The 27299-nt window shown below is 46.3% G+C and overlaps 1 protein-coding gene across 3 annotated transcripts in view; it reads right to left on the bottom strand.

Moving 5' to 3' along the window:
• Positions 1 to 27299, bottom strand: part of Klhl3 (kelch like family member 3) — a 125802-nt gene that overhangs the window by 74069 nt on the left and 24434 nt on the right. For all 3 annotated transcript variants that reach the window (XM_076938919.1, XM_034510461.2, XM_076938920.1), the window contains 2 exons: positions 18701 to 18807; positions 4221 to 4342 (listed from right to left, as the gene is read on the bottom strand). In XM_076938919.1, the coding sequence (XP_076795034.1) occupies positions 4221 to 4342; positions 18701 to 18807 (229 nt within the window). The remainder of the gene's footprint in view (positions 1 to 4220; positions 4343 to 18700; positions 18808 to 27299) is intronic.

Genomic DNA, 27299 nt, shown 5'->3' with positions numbered 1-27299 from the left:
ACAATGACCCTAGCTCAGTGTGCCTCCGTCTCAACAGTACAGTGGGTGTGGTCAAGGTGGCGCCATAAGTCTGGAGAGAACCAAGCGGGTGATGCATTTATAGGCGTGAGCACGGCCACTAGCCCTGTCATTTTGATGGTTGACCCCTAGGGGGCAGAAGCCGAGGCTCAGATCATTCACTTAAGAAATGAGCCGTGCGGTTAGTCAGAGGGAGCCGGGTTCAGGTCCCCACTCCACTTGCCCTGGCCTGTGCTACCCGGGTTACTAAGCCCGTTTGAACATCAGCTACAGACAGGGACTGTGTCAGCCTCCCTCCTAGGTGGTAATGAGGACTAGGTGGAGAAACTGCATGGCCTGGGTTCTAATCGCATTAGTAAGTCTCAGATGAACGGTGGCCACCTCCACAAAGGAAGAGCCAGTTCTCCAAGGGACAGGGACGTGTGTGCACCTGGGAAGGGGTGAGATTTAACTCTCAGGGTCATTCGACCAAGCCCCAATCTCTGACAGTAGGCCCATCAGGGGACTCACAGCCTGGGTTAGGGGGATGGGCACAAAGACAGAAGAGACAGAGCCAGACCAGCCCCTCTTCCTCCAAAGTCTGCCCCAGACATTTCCTGAGTGTGGTCTGCTCTGCTTCTCCTCCCTGTCAGGCAGTAGTGACTACTTCCTCCTGGATACCTCCACCCAGGCCCTCCATCTGTCTCTGCCTACAGAGCAGCTGCTCCTTGGGGAAGCAGCCTGTGACAGCTACTTCTCTGTGGGAGCTGTCGGCTGCTGCAGGGTAGTAGCTCGAGAAAAAAAGTGCTGAATGACTGTCCAAATGTGATAAATGAGATGAGTTTCAGTGCAGCCCATGGTCCTGTGCTTTTTTTTTTTTTTGGATTTTTGAGACAGGGTTTCTCTGTGTAGCCCTGGCTGTCCTGGAGCTCACTCTGTAGACCAGGCTGGCCTCGAACTCAGAAATCTGCCTGCCTCTGCCTCCCAAGTGCTGGGATTAAAGGCGTGCGCCACCACCACCCGACGATCGTGTGCTTTGATCATGATTCCCCCCACCCCGGTATGCAGCAGAGAGCCAGAGCTCCCTCTCCTCAGAAGAATGGCTGATCCAGGCCTCCGTCCATGCCAAGCATTCTGGGTATACCCCAGAGGGTACCATAAAGTATGCTCCTGCTTAGAAGAGTCCCCAGCCACTTCTAATCAATTGATTTATTTATTTTACACTGTAGGTGTCTTCAGACACCAGAAGAGGGCATCAGGTCCCATTACAGATGGTTGTGAGCCACCACGTGGTTGCTGGGAATTGAACTCAGGACCTCTGGAAGAACAGTCAGTGCTCTTAACCAGTAAGCCATCTCTCCAGCTCCCAGCCACTTCTAGATCAGATGGGGTTAGCCCCACGCCCTTCACCATGACTTCTGTTCCTTACCTGGCCACCTGTCCTCGGTCCCCATAAGCATCAATGCCGTCTAAGTATGTGTGACGGCATCACCCTGTTTAGGTAATACTATGCACAGTGTGCCAGGCCCCGCTCTAAGACCAAGTCACAGGATAGCTCCTCACACCAGCGCTATCACAGTCAATGCTGTCACCCCAACCACACTGATGAAATGGCTCACACCAGCGCTATCACAATAAGCCCTGCTATCGTGACTACGTCTATGAAATGGCTCACACCAGCAATATCACAGTAAGCCCTGTTATCACGACCACATCTATGGAATGAAAACCCTAAGGTAAAGGAGATCACCTGACTTGCTTCTGCATCACAGCCAGAGAGAATGAGGGAAGCCAGGGTTTGAGGTTCACGCATACCTATACAATGGGCACTCTTACAACCTCTGTGGTATGGAGAAGACTGAACTTGGCAATGGGGTGTCAGGGAAGTGGAACGGCTCCAGCAGGTGGGGGGAGGCAAGGGGCAAGCACACAGACTGAACGGCTTCTTCTCCGGCAGAACCGGCGGCCATGCTGAAGGCGGCCATGCTGAAGGAGGCCCAGGGCTATCTTCCCACTAATTCCCTGACTCACCCTCTAAACTGCACTAACTTTGCCCTTCCCCTTTCTTCCCCCCCCCCTCTCTCTCGGACAAAGTCGTTTTTTAAAAGTAATGACAAAGTCACTTTCTCCAGAGCTCTCTGGTATCTGCTGTCACCGCCTTGAAATAATGCATTCTGTAAGCCAGAGAGATCAGTACAGCGTTAGACCAGAGTTGTAAAAATTACCTTTTTACTATTATCATGGTAATATGATGGATACCTATTACTTTTATTAATTAATGCCTTAATTTCTTAATTAATACCATAACTATATTATCAATGATTTATTATGAATAAATAAATTATTATTTATTACTGCTTTGTTGCTCCTATCATTTTATCCCTGTCAGGAAGTAAGGACCAAAACAGAGCCCTTTCTAATTTTCCAAATTACACATTTTAGCATGTATGTAGTTTGAGCCAGGCATGGTGGCGCACACCTTCGTTCGCAGCGCCCAAGAGGCAAAGGCCGGTGGCTCTCTAAGGGTTTGAGGCCAGCCTGGTTTACACACAGAGCTCTAGGCCAGCAAGGACAGTGAGACCTACATTTCTACAGATGGCAGATTAGCCCAAAGTGCTATAGTAGCCATATAAAGCCAGGAGACCTTCCTGGCATTGCAGGCTCCGCAGGGGCAATGCAATGTGCCTCACTCGATCTGCCCGCCTGCACATGACCCCACATTAGCACCCTTTCACCCACCACTCACTCCTCAAACTCAGCTTGAAGCTTAACTCCTAAAAAAGATCCCTCCCCAAGACCTTCCTTCATCCAAACAGTGTCCCTTGGTATCCGCTCTCACTGTGGGACTGTGCACAGACAAGACTCACGTCTTTCTTTAATGGATGTCTGTCCTCATCCCCACACTGCAGACACCAGGGGACCAGTGCTGTCACAGCTACAGTGCCAGTGAAGGGTGTGGCAGGTAATAGGAACACTGGGGCTAAGTTTAAAGAACAATCGATCATCAAGCCAGCCTCTCAGACAGCTCCAAGCTGGAAGTGTGAAGTTTCAATAGGAAATGTCTATCTTGATCACTGAAGGGGTGTTAACAGACCCTTTGAATCACATAATTCCGTCACTCTTGTAAGGGCAGAAGAATGTACCCCTGACTGTTCAGCCCCGAGATTCGTGGGGGTCAAGACTGCCCCTCCTGACTCATCTCCCCAACTGAAGCACAGTATGTGTGTCCTCTCTTGGGACCTCTGTATTTCCTGGCTCCTCTTGTCCAGACTCCAGGTGGTGGAGGGCCAGTCAGGGTTGAGAAAGAGGGGAAAGCTGCACACAGTGTGTCATCACCACACTCTGTCCTGGCGCTCACCCTGAACGTGCTCGGGACCTTTGCATGACCAAGGCTGTCTCTCACCCCAGACACAAGGGCGACCTGGGGAGGAGAGGAGTCGCCAAGCTTCTGATTCCTTCTTCATAAGCTAAGTACAACATGAGCTAAAACTCCTCACTCCGTGTTGGCTTTCATCTAGGCTCCGCCCCACAGTTACCTGGCAACAGCCAGGTGTGCCTGACTCACTATGAAAGGGGCTACTTGCCCACTCCTCACTCTTTTGCTCTCTTACTCCTGCTCCATACCCTCTCTCTCCTCATTCCCCTCCCCCCTCTCTCCACGTGCTCATGGCCAGCCTCTACTTTTTCTCCTCTCTCTCTCTCTCCCTCTCTCTCCCTCCCCTCCCTCCCTCCATCTCCCCCTCTCCCTCTCCCTTTCTCTATCTCTACTCCCCTCTCAACTCCCCTCCACATGCCATGCATAAACTCTATTCTACACTATACAGTGGGTCAGTCAGTCGTGTGCGGCTGGTCCCTCAGGGGGAAGGGATGCCTCAGCATGGGTACGCAGAGGCACCCCCTTCCCCCACACCATACCGTGCCTCCACCAAACATCTCTCATCTCTCCTATCTTTTTATAAAACTCCTCACTCCAGGGTTGGGCTCATGCAGAGGTATGGCGTAAGCTGAGGGTGAAAAACACAGCTTATGCCGGGCATGCGTTGAACAGACAAGGGTACATTCTTCTGCCCTTACGCTGGTTGGCATGTGCCCAGGTAAAATGACATCATTCTCTGCAGCTTCGTTTCCCGTTTAGGGACCCTGAGGAACTGTGAGGGTTAAAGGGCAGGACGCTGACGTGGCCGGTCCTGAGTGTGTGGCACGTGGGTTACTGGTGAGATTACCTGCACGTTCTCTTCTGTCACCTCGATCTCGGCAGTGTAGATGTACTCGATGAGCTTGCTGAGAGTCTGCCCGTCCACGTCCTTGATTTCAATCTTCCTGGCCTTGCTCTCAGACATGTCACCTGCAGTTCCACAACAAAACAGAAAAGGACGGGAATTTGGCACCCATGGCCAATTTACCTCCTGCATCGTCCTTGTTTTGGAAACGTGCAGCACTTGCCTGTACCCCTCGGAAACCCCTGGAGAGAGTCGGGCACCAGGACGTCAAGGTCATAACGACCTTGAGTCTCGGATCACTCATACACTAACTGTAGGCGTTCTGTGTTCTGCCACCTGTTTCTGTAGACCAGGCTTTGAGCCGTGCTTCCTGACAACTGTATCTGGGGCCAGACATGGCAAGCAAGCTCTTAACCAGCCCTTAAGGAGGGCAGGTCTTGTAAGAGGAATCTAAATATGCAAAAATTATCATGACAACATGAAAAATTAGTATTTGTTAATTGCTAACTATGGCCAAACACTGGGTGAAGTACTTTAAATTCTTGCTTCTTCCAAACTTTACAGAAATGTGTGATGGTTGTAAAAATTAGCCTCATTTTACATAGAGAAAGTAAAACAAATCAAACAAAACTATCAAGGCCCAGGAAGGGAGCTCATCCATCTTAGTGGCCGGACGTCAAATGCCAGCGTGGGTTGAAAGGGACTCGGACTTCAGAACCCATAGCTTTAAACACCATGAACCACAGTCCCAGGGAGAAGCTCAGAGAAGGAACACAGACCACACTTGGGAGCTACAGGCCACCCTCCAGGAGAGTGCATACTGTCTCTGGGGGTGACAGGATGAAGAGAGAGTTCAAGAGTGACAGCAAAGCAGGGGAGGAGGGGCCAAGGGTAAAGGAAAAAGGATCCAAGAGGATGCTGTATCTGAGAGACAGTGAGAGGCTGGCGTGGCTGGGCACCGCACGGATGGAAGCTGGAGAGGTACACGTGGCCATGGTGGGTGGAGCTGTACACATCACACAAGGGAGCTTCATGGCAAGGGTGACAGTGTTATCCAGGATGAGGTCTTACCCAGGAGAAGGACAAGAACAGGCGGAGTGTCCTGAGGACTTTGTACATGGGTGCTGTGCCTGCATCATCGCCACCCTTCCCTCTGCCCGTGCAAACCCTCTGATGCCCCACACACATATGTCTACATAAATACAACCTGCTGGGTCCAGGCAGTGTTGCTGATATGTCTGCGTATTTAGGGCTGACCATTCAGGATCGAATAAACTATGGATGTGGGGAGACTCCTCCCTCTTTCTCTCTCTCATCATTGACTGCCTGTAGCTCTTCATCTGGGGATGGCACCCTGTGAGATTTCCCCATCCACGGTGACATGTTAGCAGGGGTCATTTGGAAGTCCTGTATGTTGTTATGATTTCACAGGAAGGAGCAGCTCCTTGTCACAGGTAAAAGACACTGTCTCCCAGCAGACAGGTCCTGGTCCTCTGCTTCTTACAATCTTTCTGCTTCCTCTTCTCTGGAGCTCCCTGAGCCTTTGGTTACAGGAGCTGTGTTGTAGATGTGTTGATGGGGGTTGGGGGGAGGAATGGACACTCTATGGTCAGCTGTTCTCTGAGTTTTGACCAGATGTGGATTTCTATGATGGTCTACAGAAGGAGATTTCTGAATGAAATCCTGGATGCAGATGTGGGAGAGAGCTGGGCTGGAGGCAAGAAGAAGAGATGGGAGTCCTTGGTTATAACCTAAGAAAGAGTGCATAGCCAGGAAAATCAATAACAGCATCACACTCCCGGTCACAAGACCCCGACATAGAACCAAGCCTCTTCAGCAACTTCAGGGACTTGAGGCAGCAGCACAGAGCAGAGGCACAAATCAGTGGGCAATGTGACTCCCAGAGATGACACAGTCAGATGCCCTTGTATGGGCCTGCAAAGAGCCCGATGGCTGTTCTCTCTCAGACTCACACCAGCACCTAGAAGATTCAGCAAAGTACAAAACTGGGCTCCCGACGCCCAAGAAAATATGGTACAATGCAATATGTGGGCTCCCAACGCCCACCCCAAGCTCCACAATCACACCATCAGTCCATGGTACCCACTCTGCCTCAGCTCCAGATCACATGACTCGAACGGGGAAAGTGGGTGGTGTTGGGTTCACCAAACCCTGCCTGCTAGTCTCCTTGTCAGACAAATGAGGCCAGGAGCTCCTACGTCTTTCTCTTCTTCTGAAGGTCAATGGCTAGAACTCACTTTGTCCAGAGGCAGGAGGCCATGGTGAGATGGCAGGAGGAAAAGGTGGTAGATTCCTCCTGCCCCTAATATGGGTCCCAATCCTCCAGACTTTATGCTGTATTATAAACAGAAAAACAAGTTCTGGCAAAGAAATCAGAAGTTTATGGGTTTTTTTTTTCTCCAAATGGCTATTTAGAAGTTGACTAATGAGGGTCCAATTGCTAATTGAATCACAAAAAATAAGTTAAAGAACAGAGGCCTCAGAAATAGGATGTTGAAAGAACAGCCAGCTGTAAGAACCCAGAGGCATGAGGTCAGGCGCAGGCTGACTGCCTTCCCCTCTGTGGAATCTGTATGTGGGAGTCAAGTCAAGGTTTTAGAACTTTAGATAAACAATCAGAACTATTAAAGCTGTGTGAATAATCTGTATGTGTATTCACACATGCATGGGTGCAGGGGTCAGAGGGGTTCTATTTTCTGGGACAATAGCAGATTTATCAAATCCTTTCAGGTTTCTGTGGTCTGTTACAGGTAAACAGGCTTCTCTAGACTGTGGGTCAGCATCCTGCATATGCTCACAGTGAGTCCACAGACTCTCTGGCAGTGTTTGCCAATGCCTGCTTGTTCAGCTTTGCACCCTGAACACTGTGTGCACTGTGCAATGCCAAGAAACTGCCTGAAACACATTGGCTCAGTCTCAAGAAAGGGGTGTTTTATGGACTGCATCATTTTTACAGCACATATAAGTTGTTCTGCACCTACAGAAACAGAATCATTTAAATGTTGAAAACAAAGAATTTTAAGAATTTCCGTACTGACATTCTTCAGCATACATCAAAGCAGCATGTCTCTGTACTGTGCTGTGCTGGAATATTTGGTTTCAGAAACTGCTGTCTGAAACGGAGGGGACTGCAGCAGAGGGAAACACAGAATGGGAGAGAACATGTGCTAGCTACGCTGTAGACACAGGGTTACCATTTAGAGTACATAAGACAAACAACTGAAGGTCAGTGAGTAGAAGCATTTGCCACACAAGGCAGATGGCCTGAGTCTGGATCCGCAGAACCCACATCAAAGCTGTCTGTAATCCCAGTGAGTTCCTACAGGAGACAGGAGGAAGAGCAGTGAGGGGGAGATAGAAGAATCTCAAGAAGTCAGAAGGCCAGCCTGGGCTAATAAGTGGTGAAAGGACTCTGTCTCAAACACTCAAGAAGAGGTACCTATATATGTGTAAGAAGGGAAGGAACCAACACTCAAAGGCTCTGACTTCCACACATAAGTGTGCTTATACACACATACACACACACATGCACACACATATACATATAAACACAAACACATACACACAAACACACACATACACACACATGCACACAAACACATATACACACAAACACATACACACAAACACACACATACATATACACACATAATCACACATATATACACACATAAACATACACACATACATACACGCATACACACAAAAAAACCCTACAAAATTAAACATACACACACTGAGTCAGTAAGCAAGCTAATTCAATGTTTCCCAAAAGTAGAAGCAAAACTGGCCAATGTTTTTTAAACCGTCCAATACCATTAACCATCCATCGCAGCCCAGTCAGAAGGGCTATCACCAAGAAAATCAGTGACAATAAAGGCTTCCGAGGACATGTGGGGAGAGAAGTGTATTCACAGCTGGTGAGAGTGTAAACTGGAGAAGCCATTTTGGTAACCCGTTTCCCAAAAAAATTAAACAGAGAACTCCTTGGTAAGTCAGCTACGCCAGTCCCGAACACACACTGAACACATCCATGTTTGTTGACGCCCCACTCACAACAGCGAGGAGTGGAGTTAAGCTGGACATCGACCAGTAGCCAAGCAGGAAATAAAGACGTCCTCCCCACACACAACAGGTTTTTATTCTAATATAAAGGGAAATGAAGTTTACAAGAAAATATTATATTAAGCAAGATAACCCAGGTTCAGAAAGATGAACATTGTGTGTGGCGCTTAACTTCCTAGTTTTCAATGTTTTCGTGTGTGTGTGTGTGTTTGTGTGTGTGTGTGTGTGTGTGTGTGTGTATGTGTGTGTATGTGTGTGTATGTATGTGTATGTGTATGTGTATGTGTATGTGTATGTGTATGTGTATATTAGGGCCAGGGGTCATACAATGTAAAATGGCCACCATAGGAGCAGGGATGGGAAACAGAAATGTCGGAGACTGAGGAAAACAGAACACGGGTGACCTGAAGGGAAAAGGCCACTGGGGCTATAGACAGGAGGCAGAGGAACAGCAGGGACAGGAAACAATAACTATTGTGTTTGAAATGCCAAAATACTCTGTATGCTGGTTAAAAAAAAAAAAAATACATGTCTTTTAAAAATTGCCATTTGAGTTTCTGACCTGAATTTCCGTTTTTAAGACACTCTATAATTCTGACTTGTGATTAGGACAGCAATTTACAGAAAGTTCTGAACAAACTTTTGCCCCTTTGAACTATGTATGTATGTGCAGTGCACTATGCATGTATGTACTGTGGCACTACCTATGTGCAGTGGCTTATGTATGTATGTGCAGTGCACTATGCATGTACTGTGGCATTCATGGCATTGACAATTAAGATTAAAGTAGCCAACTCTGAAGAATACTGAAGATGTTCTGTGTCCTACAGAATCAGATACTCAGGCAAAACGTAACTCTTTATGTATGCCCATTCATCTCATCCGCGTAAAAATACATTGAGATCTTTAAAAAGTGGCAAAAGCACTTGTATACCAAAGAACTCCTTTAGAGGCCTGAGCATGAGCTCATCTGGAAGCACACTTACGTAGCACGCAGGAAGCCCTGGGTTCAGCTCTAGCATGCTCAAACCGGATTTGATAATGTGTTCCCTTAATTCCAGCACCTCCAGGGAGGTGGGGGCAGGAGGATCAACCTTGGCCAGACAGTGAGTATGTAGTCCAGGCCTTCCTCTTCCCAAAAGAAATACAAAATAAAAGAATTGATTTAAAATAAATTCCTCTATGACATTATCAATTAATGCCTGTTTTTATATTTTTATATAGTCTGTGGTCGTGAGTAGAGAAGGTTTAGAGAACCCTATTTTAGAGCTTTTTCCTGCTTCTTTGGATAACTGAAATTTCAGTAAACGTGAAAATAACACGAGAAAGAAACTGTTGGGGCTCGAGGCATCAGTTAGTGTCTGTGCGATCCATGGAGGGTCTGCAAGGCAACTCAGCGAGCAAAAGTTCCTGACCCCCAGACTGACCCCTGGAGCTCAATGTCCAGAGCCCACAGGTGTCCTCTGATTGTCACATAAATGCTACGATGTGCGCGCACACACAAAACACATGCGCACCCAAGCATACAAAATAAATGTTTAAAAAGAGTTTCCTTGTTGTGAACTAAGAGATATAACTGTAGTCACATAAATGTAGAAAACAATCTTACAATATTCTAAAATTGTCTGTGTTCACCTGTGTGTGATGCTTACATGACTGTGTGTTGACATGTGTCTGTCCCAGCAGACATGTAAAGGTTTCAGGACAACATAGCTTCCTTCTTTTTACCAGTGGGTCCCAGGGATCAAACTCCTGTCTTCAGGCTTGGCAGCAAGTCCTTTCTTAACCTGCTGAGCCATCTTGTCGGGCCTAATTTTATTAATCCCTATGAAATAGCAGAAAAGACTATACCAAATTAAGTTTTTTGGTTTAAATTGGCCCTGAAAATGGCAGTAATAATAGTCTCCACACTGGACTAGGTCCTCTGCTAGGTGATATCCACAGAATGTTGTTTAACCCTTGACACAGTTCCCAGAGCTGAGTGACATCACTGCCATCTGACAAATTATTGAATTGCCATTTCACGAGTTGCTTATACACAGATGAAAGACTTGAAGTTGGCCCCAACTCTAGACTCGTGTCTAATAATAGACTCTAGATTCATATCTAATAAATCCCTCCATATTTTGACCCTGCCTCTGGCCAACAGCTTTGACAAAAGTTAAAACATGGGTCAACAGTCTAAGGGCAAGTGACCACTCAATACCTAGCTAGTGAGAAACAAGAGGCGGAGCTTGTCGAGCTTGTTCCCAGCAGCCTCAGCACGTAACAGAGGGCCAGCTTGAAACAAACACTGAAGAAGTATTTTTCAGAGTGGGAGCCAGAGAAAGGTCTCTTGGTAGCCCATGCTGCCTTGAGCTGCACTCACTCCTGACAGAAAAAAGCCAGACGGGGGCTTGTTCATTCTTTGTTTTGTTTTGTTTTGTTTTGTTTTGTAAGACAGGGTCTCATTATGTAGCCCAGACTGTCCTCAAATTCATAATCCTCCTGCCTCAGCCTCCCAAGTGTAACCACATCAAGCTAGAATCTTGGTCCTTCTTGACTACTTCAGTAACCTCTATTAGTCTGACAAAATAGTTCTAGAAACAGAAAAGTCAGACCCAGTAACTCTTCCCATATCTGAGCTCAACCCAAGGAGAGAGCCCCAGGGGCCACCTCTGTTCACCTCTTCCCAAGAGGCTCTGCCAGACACCCCAGAGAAACTCGTTTTACATATCTTCGGCTGTATCTCTGCTTGCTATATATTAACATGCATGTCCAGTGGGGGGCAGACATTTGTTCATTCAGCTAGCACATATCAAATGTGCCCCACATGCTAGATCTAGGACCTAAGTGAACAAGCCGTTGACCTGCCCTCACTGAACTAAGTCTGGTCGTTGGATTCATGGGGGACAGAGGTAGACACCATCAAATCCACAACTGCAAAGGGTATTAAATGCTAGAAAAAGGGGACTCTGCTTAGAAAGACCGTCAGCCAGGAATCCCCGCACCCTGATGCTGAGCACACAAGAACACACATTCTTTTCCTGGTCATGGAGTCCGCTGCTCCCCATTGGATTGATTTATATTTAAAAACCTGGTCTGCAGAGTGAGTTCCAGGACAGTCAGGACTACACAGAGAAACCCTGTCTCAAAAACAAAACAAAAACAAAAATACGAAAAACAAAAGCAAAGGGCCACGGATCTGGAAGAGTCATAACTACTGACGTGTAGAGCTTTGAGGACGACATCGGCCTCCCTCCTTTTACCAGTGGATTCCAGAGAATCAAACACCTGTCTTCAAACTTGTCAGAAGCCATGAGAATAACGGAAAGTGTCCCAGAAGAGGAAACAGAAGTGAGAGAAAATGTGACCTTTATATAGAAGTATAAAAAGTTCAGTCTAGAATTAATGAGGTAGATGAGCACAAAAACCACTGACGATACAACCTGGCTCCACTCAGAATCCATGACACAAGGAGAGAACCAACCCTCAAAACCATCCTCTGACCTTCCCACACATTCTGTGGTGTGGCATGCATACATGTGTGTGTGTGTGTGTGTGTGTGTGTGTGTGTGTGTGTGTGTGTATACACATGCCCACATGCATGCATGAATGCACACATATGCAGGATGCAGGATCTGGGTTGCCTACATGCCAACAGACAACATTAAAGGGTTCAGACTTCCTGTGAAGGTATAGGAAGTCCCGGCATAGTTTTGGTAGCTGAGGGTGCATCATATGCTTGTCTTAGGAAAATCACTGTAGCTGCACCATATCAAGTGGTTTGGGGGTGGGAAAACAAACCTGGAAGCAGGTTAACCAATGAGAAAACTCCTGAAGAGAGCAAGGGAGAGACTCTGGTGTCCTGGACTAAAGGATTTGAATTTGAAGTCTTCAGATTCTATATTTGGACCTTGAACTCAGTCCTCTCTCACCACAGAAAACCCCAAAGAACAATTAATTCCACACCCCTGTCAGCTACAAGAGTCCATATCCTAGATTCTACAAGCACACTGAATGTACAAATGAGATCTTTTTAGAAGAAAGACTGCCAAACAGGAACAGGTAGGCAGAGACTTAACAAGCTAGGAAGAGAAGAATCCTTAATTATCATATAAGATTCAAGAAGTTTAGAAAAATCACTGGCTTGTCTCTTAGAAAAGTCTTATTGTACATTAAGCAAACAAAGGCTTGATCATGAGGAACGGTATATTAGCAGTGGGTCTCTAAAGAGCATGTCCCTGCAGGGAAGAAAAGGCTATGTTCAAGAGTCCTTGTGCTACAGAATTCTCCCTTCTTCCTGTTTGCATGATCTCCACTGTAATTTAATCCTGTGCACTAGGCAGAAAAAAAACATAAAAAGACTTACCCCTGTAGGAGGAGCTAAGGCGGGAGGAAAAGGAGAGGAAGAGGAGAAGGAGGAGGAGGAGCTAGGGGAGACGGAGAAGGAGAGGGGGGGACATGGAGGCTGATGTTCGCTTGTCTGTAGCAGTCAAAGGTGGTTGGTATATCTAGGTTGGGTATTGGATTACACCTCTGATTGTAAGAGTATCTATCTTGTTATTGATCATTATTAAATATATAAGCCTTTGGATAATCTAAGCATTAGAGTCTCATTTGTACCGAGTCTGTGTGGTTGGTGGGATGGTCCGGGCACTGCCCAGCCTTGCAGAGACAGTGTGGAAGATTGTCAGAGCCATCTCCCATGCTGGTGTCTCGTGGGTGGCAGGGCTGCTGTTTCTAGCTGCTGCACGCACGTGGCCTCTGGCCACGTGGCTGAGCTAGGCAGAGACGCCGCAGCCTAGACAGTCAGATTAACCAGTAGCCATTTTTTTTCCTTTTAAATAATTACTACAACATACCCCTTACTCAATGACCCCTCACAAGTGTTAAAATGGTGTTTTTAATCCTCACCATCATTCTAAGATGTGCCTTGCCAAGTCAGTAGGGCTAGAGTTGAGCTCTTAAGGCCCACCTCAGTTGTTAATATCACACAGCAAAAAGAAATACTCTATCTTCTCCCTGAATCCTAGCCAGTCCCCCGAAGTCGGTGACCTGAGTGATTTTACTGCCAAAATCTAACTTCCATCTCCTGGGAAATAAGGATATTTCCTGTCCTGCCTTTATACCTAGGCTGGGTAAGAAGCAAAGGAGCCAATGAGAGTATAAAGGCTAGGTCACAGAGAGGAAAATCACCACAGCATCCAGACCCCATGGAACCTCATCCCTCCTCTGCCTGCTTAAGTAGTAACAGAAGAAAATTACTGTGTAGCCATAAAGATACTTAACATTTTCCCTCCACTCTCAGAATGGCACCTGCTACCACTGTGACAGCCACTACCACCATCACCCTCATCACCACTGCCATCATCACCACCATCATCATGACCACCACCACCAATATTACCATCATTAGCATAGCCATGACTGGCATCATCATTACCATCATCATGACCACCACCATCACCACTGACATCATCACCACCATGACTGGCATCATCATTAGCATGACCACCTTGGCCATCATCACCACTGACATCATCATCACCATCATCATGACCACCACCATCACCATCACCACCATCATTACCATTACCACCATCAATGACTATCACACACTAGGATCAAGAAAAATGGAACCAGGTTATTACCAAGGTTTTGTTTGGGTTGGAAGCCCAAATGTGTTTTATTTTCGCCATTATGATAGGACTAAGGCCCTGAGCTCACATACCTCTTAGGCCTCTATTTCTTTAGTACCATAAAATGAGGCTTGTTTTTTAATGTATCTAGAGGACATGCATGTGAAGACCTCTGAATAAAAGCACAGTGGAATACAGAACCCAGGGTAAAGGGCATAATAAAAGGAGAACAAGGTGGCTAGACAGGTGGGTCAGCAGTTAAAAACACATTGCTCTTGCAAAGAATTCAGGTTCAATTCCCAGCTCCAGGTTAGACAGCAGCTTACAACTGTCTGTAACTCAAATTCTAATGGATCACACCTGAAGTCACTGTGGGCACCTGAACTCATATGTACATATCCACACACAGAAACATACTTTTAAAAAAAAATAATAAAAATAATAAATCTCTTTTTAAGGAGACAAAGAGGAGTTAGCCAGGCTGCCAGTTGTGTCTGTAGCATGCAAGATGGCAGAATGAGAAAGTCTTGCGCCTTCCATATTCATGACTTAAGGACGGGCAGTGCACAGCCTGCTGAAAGCGGTGGAAACAAGCTACATGTCCATGCTAGACAGGACATGGAGCTTTTTGTGGACAAGATAGATGTCTCCCATGGGGCGGACATGGTCTGGGGTGTGGATTCAAAGACTGCAGTATTTAAGCCTGACTGAAAGACCGTGTCACAGGCCTCAGTCAAAGCCACGTGTACTTTCCTTTCCTCTGGCCTTGAACACGCTGAGAGAAACAGACAGGGGCCACCTGGGCCATTTGTGTTGACTTTATGCCATTTAAAGCCAAATCTGATAAGTAGAAACCTTTTGCAATGTTATTTGGGTTTTTTTTTTTTAACCTCTACCAGGTTTTAATCAGAGCCAAGAGGTCTCTAACACACCCAAGTCTTATACGGTGCTAATAGCCATACAAGCTGTGCCAGCTGAGGGTCTAAATGATGTCTCACAAAAAAAAAAAAATCAGAAAATGTGAACAAACAAAAAGTAAAACACTGTGTGCACTTCAGCAATTCAGGAGCATATGCTTTCCAGCTGCATGGTCATAGATATGTATATGTGCAAAATAGTTATGTCTTCAAAATGTACCTGGCTGGGGCTGGAGAGATGGCTCAGCAGTTAAGACACTTGTTGCTCTTGCAGAGGATCCGGGTTCAGACTCAGATTCAGTCCCCAGCCCCACGTGGTGGCTCACACATATCCATAACTCTGGGTCCAGGGGATGAAAAGGCCTCTTGTGACCTCTGTAGGCACCAGGCATGTACAAAGTGCACGTACATACATGCAGGCTAAACACTAATACACCCAAAATATAGATCTAAAAATAAACATTATTTTAATGTGGATGGCCTTTGGCCAAGTACTTCCTGTCATAGGAATGAATCTACTCTGAGAAAATGATTAGAAATGTAAATAATGGTTAAGATGTAAAGATTCCCATGAAAACATTAGCTGTAACAGAAAATGTTACTGGGGTTCCAGCAAGTAAGAGGATGGATGTCCAGTTAGGAAGGAAACTTAGGAAGTCGCTAGCGTGAGTTCGTGGACGTGGAACTGCAGCTGTTAAAGTTTACCAAGCAGCTGTTCACGGCAGGTGATGAGTAAGCAGATATAGCAATGACTGACAAGGAAAATCAGAGATTGCAGGAGTGTTCAGATACGCATAATACTAAGGAGAAGTGTAAGGCACTCTGGGAACAGGTGACAACTGGATTCAAGGAAATTTGGAGGGACCGTCATGCATGACTCCACTAATGCTTGTGCAAGGCTTGTGCAAGGCTCCACTAATGCTTGTGCAAGGCTCCGTCTGCTAAGGCACTGATGCTTAAGTCGTAAAGAAGGAAGAAGGGGAGCTAGGAAGGAAAAGTATTCCAGATTAATGGCAGTTTTTCGATATGTATTTATGAAAGCATGGCTATTTGAATATATGTGAGTGCATTTATGTTCAAAGATATATTGTATATGTACATCTAGAAATAGGGCATCTGCAAGAACAGTCACCTAAACGCTGTGGTGCGTGCGTTTATTTCTGTTTCGGTTTTCCTTCGCCTTTTGCTTGCTCACGTTTTTCTGGTTTTTCTTTGTATAATCACGATGTGTGAAAGGATGGGAGGAAGGGTGACAGTGAGGGACGCAGGGTAGCCAGGTCACACAGAGTCACGCGCAGGGCTTGGACTGTGCAGAGCATTCGAACTCCTTCCTCTCTGATTCTCTCCTCCCTTCAGCCAAGATCAGTCAGAGATGCATGCGTTCTGTGTGCTAAGGCGTTCCGACTGCCCCACAGCCGTGTTCCTTCAGGAGACGCATGCGCTCCCCCAGCCATCGTTCTGTGTGCTAAGGCGTTCTGACTGCCCCACAGCCGTGTTCTTCAAGCCGACACCTCATTATATCTCTGAGCAGACTCCTCTGTCAATACTGAACTTGCAAAATCACGCACACAAAGAGTGACTGGCTGAGCTGCATAATGAAACCTGAATAACTATTAGAGATGAGATAAATTATTCTAAAATAACTAGGTTCAGGTGAAGGAAAGAGGGGAGAGAAATTAAAGCCCTTGCACCTTGAGTTTGAGGCCACTCTGAAGGGAGGATGGTTCAAGACCCCCAGGTGGTGAGCATGGCAGGTTTTCCAGGCTATATGGTAGAAAGTCTGTCCTGGTTCAAGAGAGACAAGGATGCCTGGTGTACTTCAGGGGTCACACAGCTCCAAGCTGAGACCACTCCTTCACGTGATGTGCCAGGGTATCCTTACAGCATAGTATCAAGACCCTTTCAACAAGGTCACTCCTGCCCAGCTGTACACTACGGTAGGAAAAATTAGATTCTACCAAGTAAAAATGTTTGCATTCACCACTCTTTGAAACCTCCTCCAGCCTTACTCATTCTCTGTTAAGGGCGGAGTGCACTCACCATGGACAAGACATGCCTCCCAGGCTCCCAAAGCTCACAACCAAGCAGGAGACACTTCATCCCCATGTTAACAAAATATGTGCATCCCGCTATGAGCATTTAAAACATGGTGTCTTAGTTACAAACACCATGACCAAAGCAACTCTTACTTTTTTAAAAGTATTTATTTATTTTATTTATATAAGTACACCATTGCTCTCTTCAGACACACCAGAAGAGGACATCAGACTCCATTGCAGAAGGTTGTGAGCCACCATGTGGTTGCTGGGAATTGAACTCAGGACCTCTGGAAGAGCAGTAAGTGCTCTTAACCACTGAGCCATCTCTCCAGCCTCAAAGCAACTCTTATAAGGACAACATTTAATTGGGGCTAGCTTACAGGTTCAGAGGTTCATTTCATTATCATCAAGGTGGGAGCAGGGCAGCATCCAGGCAGGCATGGTGCAGGTAGAGCTGAGAGTTCTACATCTTCATCTGAAGACTACTATCAGAATTCTGGCTTACAGGCAACTAGGATAAGGGTCTTATAGCCCACCCCCACAGTGATGCCAACAAGGCCACACCTCCTAATAGTGCCACTTCCTGGGCCAAGCATATTTAAACCATGACTCATTGTAACAAACAGGTCAAACATCTTCACAAGAAATGGGGAGGCAGGTTAAAAAACAGGCAGCTATAGTTTTTCAAAAAGAAAATAGTTCTGACATAGGGTGGAAAGAGCCTTTGTGTTGAGCTATGATGGTGGTACGAGGGGCTTTTCTGAGGGGAGCACATATGCAGCATGAGAGCGGCCCACAAGTGTTGTAGACATGAGGGGACCGGCCAGAATGCAAGGAGATGGATACCACACTCAGAGCAAGCACGGGCCACTTAGAAAGCAGGTGGTTGGCAGGGACACCTGACCAGGCTTGGTGACTCACAAGCCCAGATGGCGTCCTCCAGGGGCAGTCATTAGGAGAGAGCAATCCATGCGCATGGTACAGAGAGATGCTGACAACAGAAAGCTCGGCGAGCCGGTTCAGGGATTCAGCCCAGCCATAAGACACGTGAGATCCTTAGGCAAGGCAACTTGAAAACCTTTCAGGTTTTCCCTGAAAACCTGGCAAAGGTACTGCAGACACTGGTTATTCTTCTACCACCCTCCACATGCTGCGGGTGCTACAGCGGGCTCCCGGCTCCTGCCTGGGAGAAGTGACCAGAGAACAAGGTGTAGTCCCCGTGGGAAAGCACTAAGCTAGGTGTCAAGAAACTGAGTCCTGAGCTGGAGAGATGGCTCAGTGGTTAAGAACACTGACTGTTCTTCTGGAAGTCCTGAGTTCAATTTCCAGCAACCACATGGTGGCTCACAACCATCTGTAATGGGTTCTGATGCCCTTTTCTGGTGTGTCTCAAGACAGCAACAATGTACTCATATACATAAAATAAATAAAAATAAATCTTTTTTAAAAAGGAAGAAGAAGAAGAATCCAAGTCCTCAGAGGATATGTCCCCGTAATCTTCTCTTTTCTCTGCCTCAGCCCTCAGCAGGCCCAGTAGATGGTATGTAAGTCCACACTGTCAACAAGTGTCCCATGTGGCCTTGATGGTGATGCTTGAGACTAATGAACCCTTTGACCCTGTCTCTTTGTTCCTAGTGGGGTCCAGCTGAGGGGGCCTGGCTGAGGCTCCAGTTCCCTCTGGTTCTCCACAGCACAAAGCATAGAGCACAGGTTGAATAGCTTTGCCTCTCCCCCCTGCACCCCCATCCTTCTCCGCCACCTCATGTGCCCATCCTCTGTGTTCTCCCTGTACCTCAGGTTGCTGTGCACCTTTGTCATACCTGTGAACATTGCACAGAAGTAAGGGCTGCAGGCCGCCAAGACCACGCGGTGGGCTTCTACCTCCACGTCTTCCGCCACAATCATCACGTCACACAGCAGCCGCTTACTGTAAGACACCAGTGAGGTGACAGAAAAAGTCACGGCATGAACACCACGCCCCCCAAACTCCCCCCCATTCCACCCGGATCACACACTATCAGTACAGAGGCCTGGCACGGAGACAAAGGATGGCCCGTCTACTCTCTGTCTACTGAGCCAAAGGCTTCTTTGTCATCAGGACCCTGATCCCCAAGTTCTACAGCGACAAATAAGGACAAGGGTGGTTCAGGGACTGACTCAATGCCAAGGGACATGAGCATGCCATCAGCAAGACCTTAGGGGCTCCATTGCATATGCAACACTAGTCAGAAATAAGTCAGACTCTGGTGTTTCTCCCAGATTTAACACCGTCACCTAAAGACACCCTTACACACTGTGTTCCCAACAATCTTGTGCAAACTCTAACTGTTACAATTGCTGAGAATCTTGCTGGAGCTGGAGCCTTGTGGTAGTGCACTTGCCTAGCATAAAAAGTCATAAGTTCAAGCTCACGTACTCCTAAAAAGAAAAGGAAAGGAAGCCACTGTCTGGGTTAAAGTGCTTGGTGTGCAGGCATGAGGATTTCAATTCGGAGTCCCCACTCCTACATAAGGTCAGGTGTGACTGTGAGGAAGCCTGCAGCTCCAGGGCTTGTGAGGGAGTGAAGAGAGTAAAATCATTAGGGCTTGCTGGCCACCAGTCTAGCTCCGAATTCAGTAAGACGCCCTGTCCCAGAAGAATACTGCATCAGAGATTGGTAGTATCATGGATAAAGTAGAACACCAGATATCCTCCTCTGACCTCTGAATAAAGCCTCATATACTTGTGTACTTGTGTACATACATACATACACACACACACGTGTGTGCACACACACACACACAATCTTATGCGCTGAGGATATGACTCAGTTTGTAAAGTGTTTGCTATTTAAAGCATGAGAGGACCTGAGTTCAATCCCCAAGAAGCCACTTTTAAAAGCCAGGCACCATGATGCATGCCTCTAATCCCAGCACTAGGAAGATAGAGGCAAAAATATCCCTAGGCTTGCTGGCTGGCCTATCTAGTCTAATATGTAAGCTCCAAGCTCAGTAAGAGACCTTATCTCTAAAAATAAGACATAGATGTATAATGCAACACCAACATGCAAGGCATGATGTGTCCATGGATGCAGGACTGACATCCATATTTACAGGGGTAACCAACTGGATGTGAGGCTTGTACCACAGGAGCGAATTCAGGCCTGACACTGCAAACCTGGTCAAAAGCTCATGGCTCAGGAGGCCAGAAGCTTTAGAACAGAACCTACTATTATTGGCTTGCTAAATGTCATACAGTCCCACAGCCTTCTAAATATGCATACTTCTAACCACTCTTCAGTGCTGCCATCAACCTTGACGAGGAAACCTTTCACTACAATGGTAAGGACTTAATACAGAGCCTCAGAACTGGTCAGGCTGAGAATAAGTGTCTATTCAGTGTTGACCCCTAAAAGGGACATGTATATCAGTCCCCAGCCCAAGGCTCAGGGGACATCATAGAAAACAGGCAGACAGGATCTGAGAGCTGTAGGCTGAGAAGCATGCTGTGAAATTCTGTCTTCAGGACGCGGGCACGCCCCTTGCTCTCATGAACTCTGCAGCTGGGATTAGCTGCACAAGACTGAATCAGCAAGATACATCAATACTCAGACAAGAAGCAGTTATCAGCCAAAAAGGAGAGGATGGAAAGGGGAGACGGGGGCATGTTGGGGTGCCGGGAGTTGGGAGGGGAGTTTGGGTGTACATATGGTCAAGAAACATTGTTTGCATGCATGAAATTATCAAAAAGTTAAAAATATTCTATTTAAAAAGAGATGGAGAATGATTAAGGGAGATGCCCAAGCCTGAGCTCTTGACCTCCACATGTATGTACACACACATGACAATACATGAGCCTCTAAACACACACACCCCAGAACCTTCTATCTTTTTGCATGGTAGTCACCCCTACTTCACTGTGAACTTGGAAAAGGAACTCACATATGTAATCTTGTACCCTGGACACTAGGCTACATACCTGCCACATAGTAGGCCCTGCATCTTTAGAAACAAGTACAAGAAATGACTCAATCCACGTTCACTCACAGAATGGGTGATGGAGAACTGGGCTTGGTGGCACAGGCCTGTAATCCCAGCTATCCAGAAGGCTGACATGGGAGGGTCTCGAGTTCAAGGCTAGCCTAGTAAGATCACGTCTCAAAACAAAATGTAAACTAGGTCTTAGGGCAGTGGTTCTCAACCTGTGGGTCGTGACCCCTTTGGCAGCCCTCTATCTCCAAAAATATTTATATTACAATCCACAACAGTAAAAAAAATATATATATATTTATGAAGTAGCAACAAAAAGGATTTTATGGTTGGGGGAGGGTCACCACAGCATGAGGATCTGCATTAACAGGCTGCAGCATTTAGAGGGCCATTGTCTTAAGGTATAGATCAGTAGAGGGGTGCCTGCCTGGCATAGTTAAGATTCTGGGTTCAGTTCATCTCAAAATAGGAAAAAAATGGATATATGAGAACCTAAAGGTGCCCCAAGACCCTGCCAATCCAAGAACTTTTCCATCCCCCTCCAAGTCATTGTAATATCATTTGCTGAACTGTCCTATCTAGGCCTTTCTCTCCCAAACGCAATTTTGTTTAATCTTCTCCACAAGCAACTCACCCACGTAAGGCTAATGATCATGCCTGCATCCTTCAGTGAGGGGACTGAGGCCCGGAGAAATCACTGCGTTTCTCAGAGGCACACAGGGAAGTGGAAATGGGATTTTTAAAGCAAGTAACTGAGTCTCTAAGCCCCTTCTGTGGTACCCTGATCACGACTAATCTCTTCCTTAAAGTGCTAGCAACAGGAGCAGAGGCAATGAAGACAAGAGCCTCTCGACTGTGGTTTGACGGTAGTTTGGTCGTCGCCTGGCTTCTATGTGAGGATGATGAAGTCAATGAGTCTGTCGTGGCTAAGAGACGGAAGAGAAGCTATACATCTGCCACCTCTGGAGCAGCCCACTTAGCCATTGTCAGCCACCAGTGCAATGTTTCAGTTGCGCCAGAGAAACAGGATCATAAATCCTGAGACAACAGGATCTTCAGATGTCCTCACTGGCCTTCAACAGCAGTTGGCCGGTGAAATCCAAAGAAAGGAAGAGATGCACAAACCAGAAGGTCAAATCCTGAATGCAGATCTCTAGGCTGTAAATACACCGTCCTCCTCAAAGTACCCCAATGCTTTATCACTAGCTGGCATTTAGGGTGAGAAAAGACAAGGAATGGTATGCCGGTGGTGGGAATTTGGGGAAGGGTAAGACCTTTGGGCTAAGTCATCAGGAACACTAGAGCCTCACTCTGCAGCAGACGGCACAAACAGGAGCAGAGCTGACGCTGCCCTAACTAACTCACCACAAGGACATGAGCAGATAAGCTCCCCCCAGTTTTTCTTGACTGCCTTAGCTTTGACAAACATTATGGAGCTCAATTTTGAGGCCATACTGAGACTCTTGTCTAAAATAGACTATTTTTTAAATATCAAAAAGAGCAAGAACTAGCCTTCCCGACAAAAAAAAAAAAAAAAATACTAACATAAAACCAGGTATGGTAATGGTATCCCAACTGTCAACTTGATGAGACCCAAGATTACCTGGGAGATGGCTGTAGGCATACTAAGAGGAATTATGTTGATTAGGTTAATTAAGATGAAAAAAAACTGCCCACTATGGGCAGCACCATTCCCTAGGTTGGGCTTCTGAATTACATGAAGAGGGAAAAGTAAGCTGAACACAGCATTTATTGCTCCCTGATACTTGACTGTGAATACAAATGTAACCATCTGCCTCAAACCCCTGCAGCTGTGATCTCCCCAACACTGATGCACTATAACCCCAAACTGTGAACCCAAGTAGACTTTTTATCCTTTAACTTGCTTTGTCAGAGTATTTTAATTATACCAACAGGAATATGAAGGTGGCTATGCAGATCAACAGAAAAGAATTAGAAGCCCATTAAAGGTGGGCTTTGTTCTTTTTTAATGTATTTTATGATATTTACGAGAGGGTGCATGTTTGTATGTATGTACACATGTGAAGAGGTGGTACATATGCATTTGTGCACATGCACGTAGAGGCCTGAGGTTAATGTCAGCTGTCTTCTTTTGAATTGTATTACATATATTCATTTTGCTAGGGTGGGGAACATGCTATGGCAAGCATGTGTTTGTGTGAAGGTCAAAAAACAACTGGTCAATTCTCTCCTAACACTGTAACAGTCCTAGAGATCAAACCCAGGTCATCAAGTTTGGCAACCACCTGAGCCAACCTGTGACCCCTCCATCTCATTTTTGAGACAGGGCCTCTTACTGAAGCTGTAACTCAGCACCAACTGACTAGGCTGCCTCGCTCCGGGGGTCTATCTGCCAATCTCGTCCATTGTGCCTCCACCCTCATCACCCTCAGCTGCTGTACCTGCCTTGTTCCTGAGGGCTGGGGACTTGAGCTGTTCCTTATGCCTGGCAAGCACTTTGCCCTGTGAGCCATCTCCCCGGCCCCTTAACTTTTCACCAGTGTTCCATGACCTGTGAAATAACAATAAGTCTTCTCAACAATTAGTGGCACGATACCTGACTATAAGCATCCGGTTGGGTTGCTGTCCCATATCATAAGAAAATCACTCCAAAGTAAAGCAAACCCCTCAATATAAGACTCAGAAGAATCAGCCTAGTAGAATAAATCATAGCTTCAGATAAAGCAATGGCCTCCTAGCTATCACACCAAAAGTATAAATCACAAAAGCAAAAACTGCTAAATTAGATGCCTATGTTGAAAACATTTGCAGTTTAAAGGACATCATTGGGAAATATGGATTTCCAATCCTTAGAATGAAAACATTTATACAAAAATGGGCATCTATCTAGAATATAAGACCAAAACTCTTACACCCGAATAATCAACAGAAAAATAACCTAATTTTAAAATGGAGACAAGGGATTTCAAAACACATCTTTCTAAATAAGACAGTGACATGAACAGTAATCACAGGAGACAAAGCTCACAACTGTCATAGAAATTCAAAATCATCAGATATCACTTCATGCCCACTGCAATACCTATGAACAAAATCACATTTAATAACAAATATCAGAGAGGAACTAGAGAAATGGGAAAAGAACAATCCCACCCTTACATCCTCCCATCCCTACGTCCTCCCACCCCTATCCTCTCACCCCTATATTCACACCCAAGAAATAAAGACACACATAATGCAGAGACGTGTACCTGAGGATTAAGGACAAGCGGTGCTCACTATAGACAAAAGCCTAATCTGTTACCTGCCCAGGATGAAACACAACCCTCCAGTTAAAAGGATGAAATGCTGCCATGTGCTAGAGCTTGGATGAACTACAAACCATGACATAAGGCAGTGCGGTCACACACACACACACACACACACACACACACACACACACCTGTAATCCCACCACTTAAGGAGATGAAGGCAGGGGGATCAGGAATTCAACTCTAGCCTGACTACAAGAGTTAAAACCTCAAACAAAAGGACTGGAAGGTGTCTTAGCTCATTAGCTGTTCGCCTTAGAAGCAGGCCCTCAATATCCAGAACATACATTAAAGGGAGGACAGGGGCTGGAGAGATGGCTCAGAGGTTAAGAGCGCTGACTGCTCTCAGAGGTCCTGAGTTCAATTCCCAGCAACCACATGGTGGCTCACAACCATCTGTAATGGGGTCTGATGCCCTCTTCTGGTGTGTCTGAAGACAGCTACAGTGTACTCATATACAAAAAAATAAATAAATAATTCTTTTTAAAAAAAATAAATAAAAGTTAGGTGTGAGGACACACTTGTAACACCAGGCAAACCTCTGAGGCCTGCAGGCCATCCAGCCTAGCCTACTAGGTGACTTCAAGTCAGAGAGACCCTGTCTCAAAACAACGGGATGACACCTGAGGAATGACTCTGATGTTGTCTTTGGGCTCTAAATGCACACACATGTATATGCACGTGCACTTTACACATGTGTGTGTGAACATGCACGAACACACACACTCCAAAATCCAAAAACCAAAAACAAAAAAGAGAGAGACATTAGTTGAGAGGAAGCAGACACAAAAGAGCACACACTGTATGATTCTAAAATAACCAAATAGAGACAAGTGGTTGCTGGGCATAAAGGAAGTGGGTAAAAGGCAGCGTTTGCAGACAGAGCAGGCAAGCCCCAAGTATGCTGCGGACTTTCTTTTGGGAAAGATGAAACTATTAAAACGGACAGTGGTCCGTTGACTGTTGGTGCCTTAAATTTCACAATTTAATCAGGGGAACTGTAGGGCACGTTAGTCATCTCCTTGTGAAGCAGCTACTGAAAGGAAAGCAGAGACAACCTGCTCAGACGTTTGTTACAAGTCATGAGTCCATAGTGCCCAAGAACTGAAAAGAAGCTGGATCTGTACGGATCCACAGGCCAAGGTGCTGGCTAAGCAGGACAGGGCCACCTGAGCCCAACTCCACAAAGTTGTCCTCTGGTCTCCACAAACACTGTGGCACGGACGCCCAGGTCTCCCTCTCCCTCTCCCTCTCTCTCTCTCTCACATATACATACACTCACTACATGCAACATATGCATGCACAAATAATAATTTTTTTTAAAAAAGAGGGCATAGAACTGCTTATAGCAGTGCAGTTGGCAGTGAAAACCAACAGGGGGCCAGGGGGTGTAAAATAATGCATGTTTATTAAGCACAAGTAAGCTTCAGGAGAGAGAGAGAGAAAGGAGGGGAGAGGAAGAGGGGGAGAGGGAGGGAGAGGGAGGAGGAGAAAAGGGAGGAGGGAGGGGGAGGGATAAAAAGGGAGGGAGTGGGCAGAGGGAATTGTAAACACTGGCTGCTTGTTCCATCCTCCCTGCTCCCCTCTGGAAAGGCTCCAGAAAGGACTTATCCCCACCGACCAGCTGGTCTCTAGGTCAGGAGTCACAGCTACTAGAGGTTTGACACCCAAGAGCAGCACAGCCAGAACAGAGCACTGACATTCAAAGGAGGAACAGGGCTGGGTGGTTGCCATGCCAACAGCTCATTCTCTACCACAGAAGTAAAAAGACCAGGAAACTCAGGAGTTGTGTGATTCATAAATTGTAACGAGCCTGTGTGCTGGGACTGAAATAGCTCCAAAGTGAGGGCGAGGAACATGGAGACACCATGAGGAGCTGGCCCAGACCCCTGGGTACTCTGGAGGAGTTCTGAGTCTCGTCTCAGCAGAGTAAAGCCTGCCTACCTACTGTCCAGTAAATCCTATTAAAGTCATCCAGGTCAATAATGCAGTCTCCCTTCTCCCTGCCTAACCTGTGCTGCTCAGCTTTTAAAAGACAGCCTCCAACTGTCTTGGGACTTGATATTGCCTCTCAATACCACAAGAATACAAGCTTCCCTGAGGGGCAAGGCTTTGATTCTCTTACCCGATCTGCCTCACGTTGGCAACCAAGCACCAAGGTTACTGTATCATCAAACTAACGGCAACAACGGAAGGCTCATGGGCCCCAACGGTAGCTAAGGCATCGTTACCACTCTCCTCCAGGCTGTTGAAATCCCCTTGATTTCTGGGAATTGATTCTATAGAAATAATCACTATGGTGCATGCATATTAACAACTCTCAACAACCCAGCAAGAACAGTACTACGATTAGCCTCCATTGATGCCTGACAAGAGCCAGGTCAGGGAGATTAGGTTGCCCAGGGCCACATGGTTAGGACACGATAGAGCCAATACTGAAACCAGAGTCTTTGCTTGTGAGATGGACACCCTGATTGGACACTAGCTTCTAGAAGTGGGTTTTCACATGAGACGTTAGGGAAGATCCATCAGCAGAGAGCTGGATTTTATTGTAAATAAGCCAAACGTGGAATGCTATCTACCCACTGATCTGCATTAGAGAACTGTCATGTAAGAGGGGGAAATGTTCAGCAACAGAGCTAAGAGAGAATGTCAGAGCTGAGATAGGCTAAAGAGAAAGAGATTCCCCAAAGACTGATCTGTAGGTACCACTAACAAAATTATATGGGCTTTAAAGAGTTTAGCCCTTACTTCTATTTTATGTATGTACATGTGTTTTGACTGGATGCATGCCTGTGCACTGTGTACATGCAATGCCTGTGGAAGCCAGAAGAGGGCATCAGATCTCCTAGAACTAGAATCACAAATGGTTGTGAGCTGCCCTGTGGGTGCTGGGAATCAAACCCACGACCTCCGCAGGAGCAGCCAGTGCTCTAAACCGCTGAGCCACGTCTGTGTGTGACTTACTGGTCATCCTCACTTTCGTCAAGTTCTGCTGCAGTAAATACAGTCCAGAGAGGAAGGCAAATCAGAGGGCAGGGGCAACTCATGCCAAAGCCTGAACTAAAAATGCCCCCAGTCAAGTATAAGCACTGTGATTCGTCTGAACAAAACAGACAGAGAAAGGATGATAGCATTCATTCGAATCTCAGCAAAGG

The sequence above is a fragment of the Arvicanthis niloticus genome, chromosome 8 (genome assembly GCF_011762505.2).
Source record: "Arvicanthis niloticus isolate mArvNil1 chromosome 8, mArvNil1.pat.X, whole genome shotgun sequence".
NCBI lineage: Eukaryota > Metazoa > Chordata > Mammalia > Rodentia > Muridae > Arvicanthis > Arvicanthis niloticus.
The sequence above is the reverse complement of the archived record's forward strand: the minus strand, read 5'-3'. Positions and strand labels throughout refer to the sequence as shown.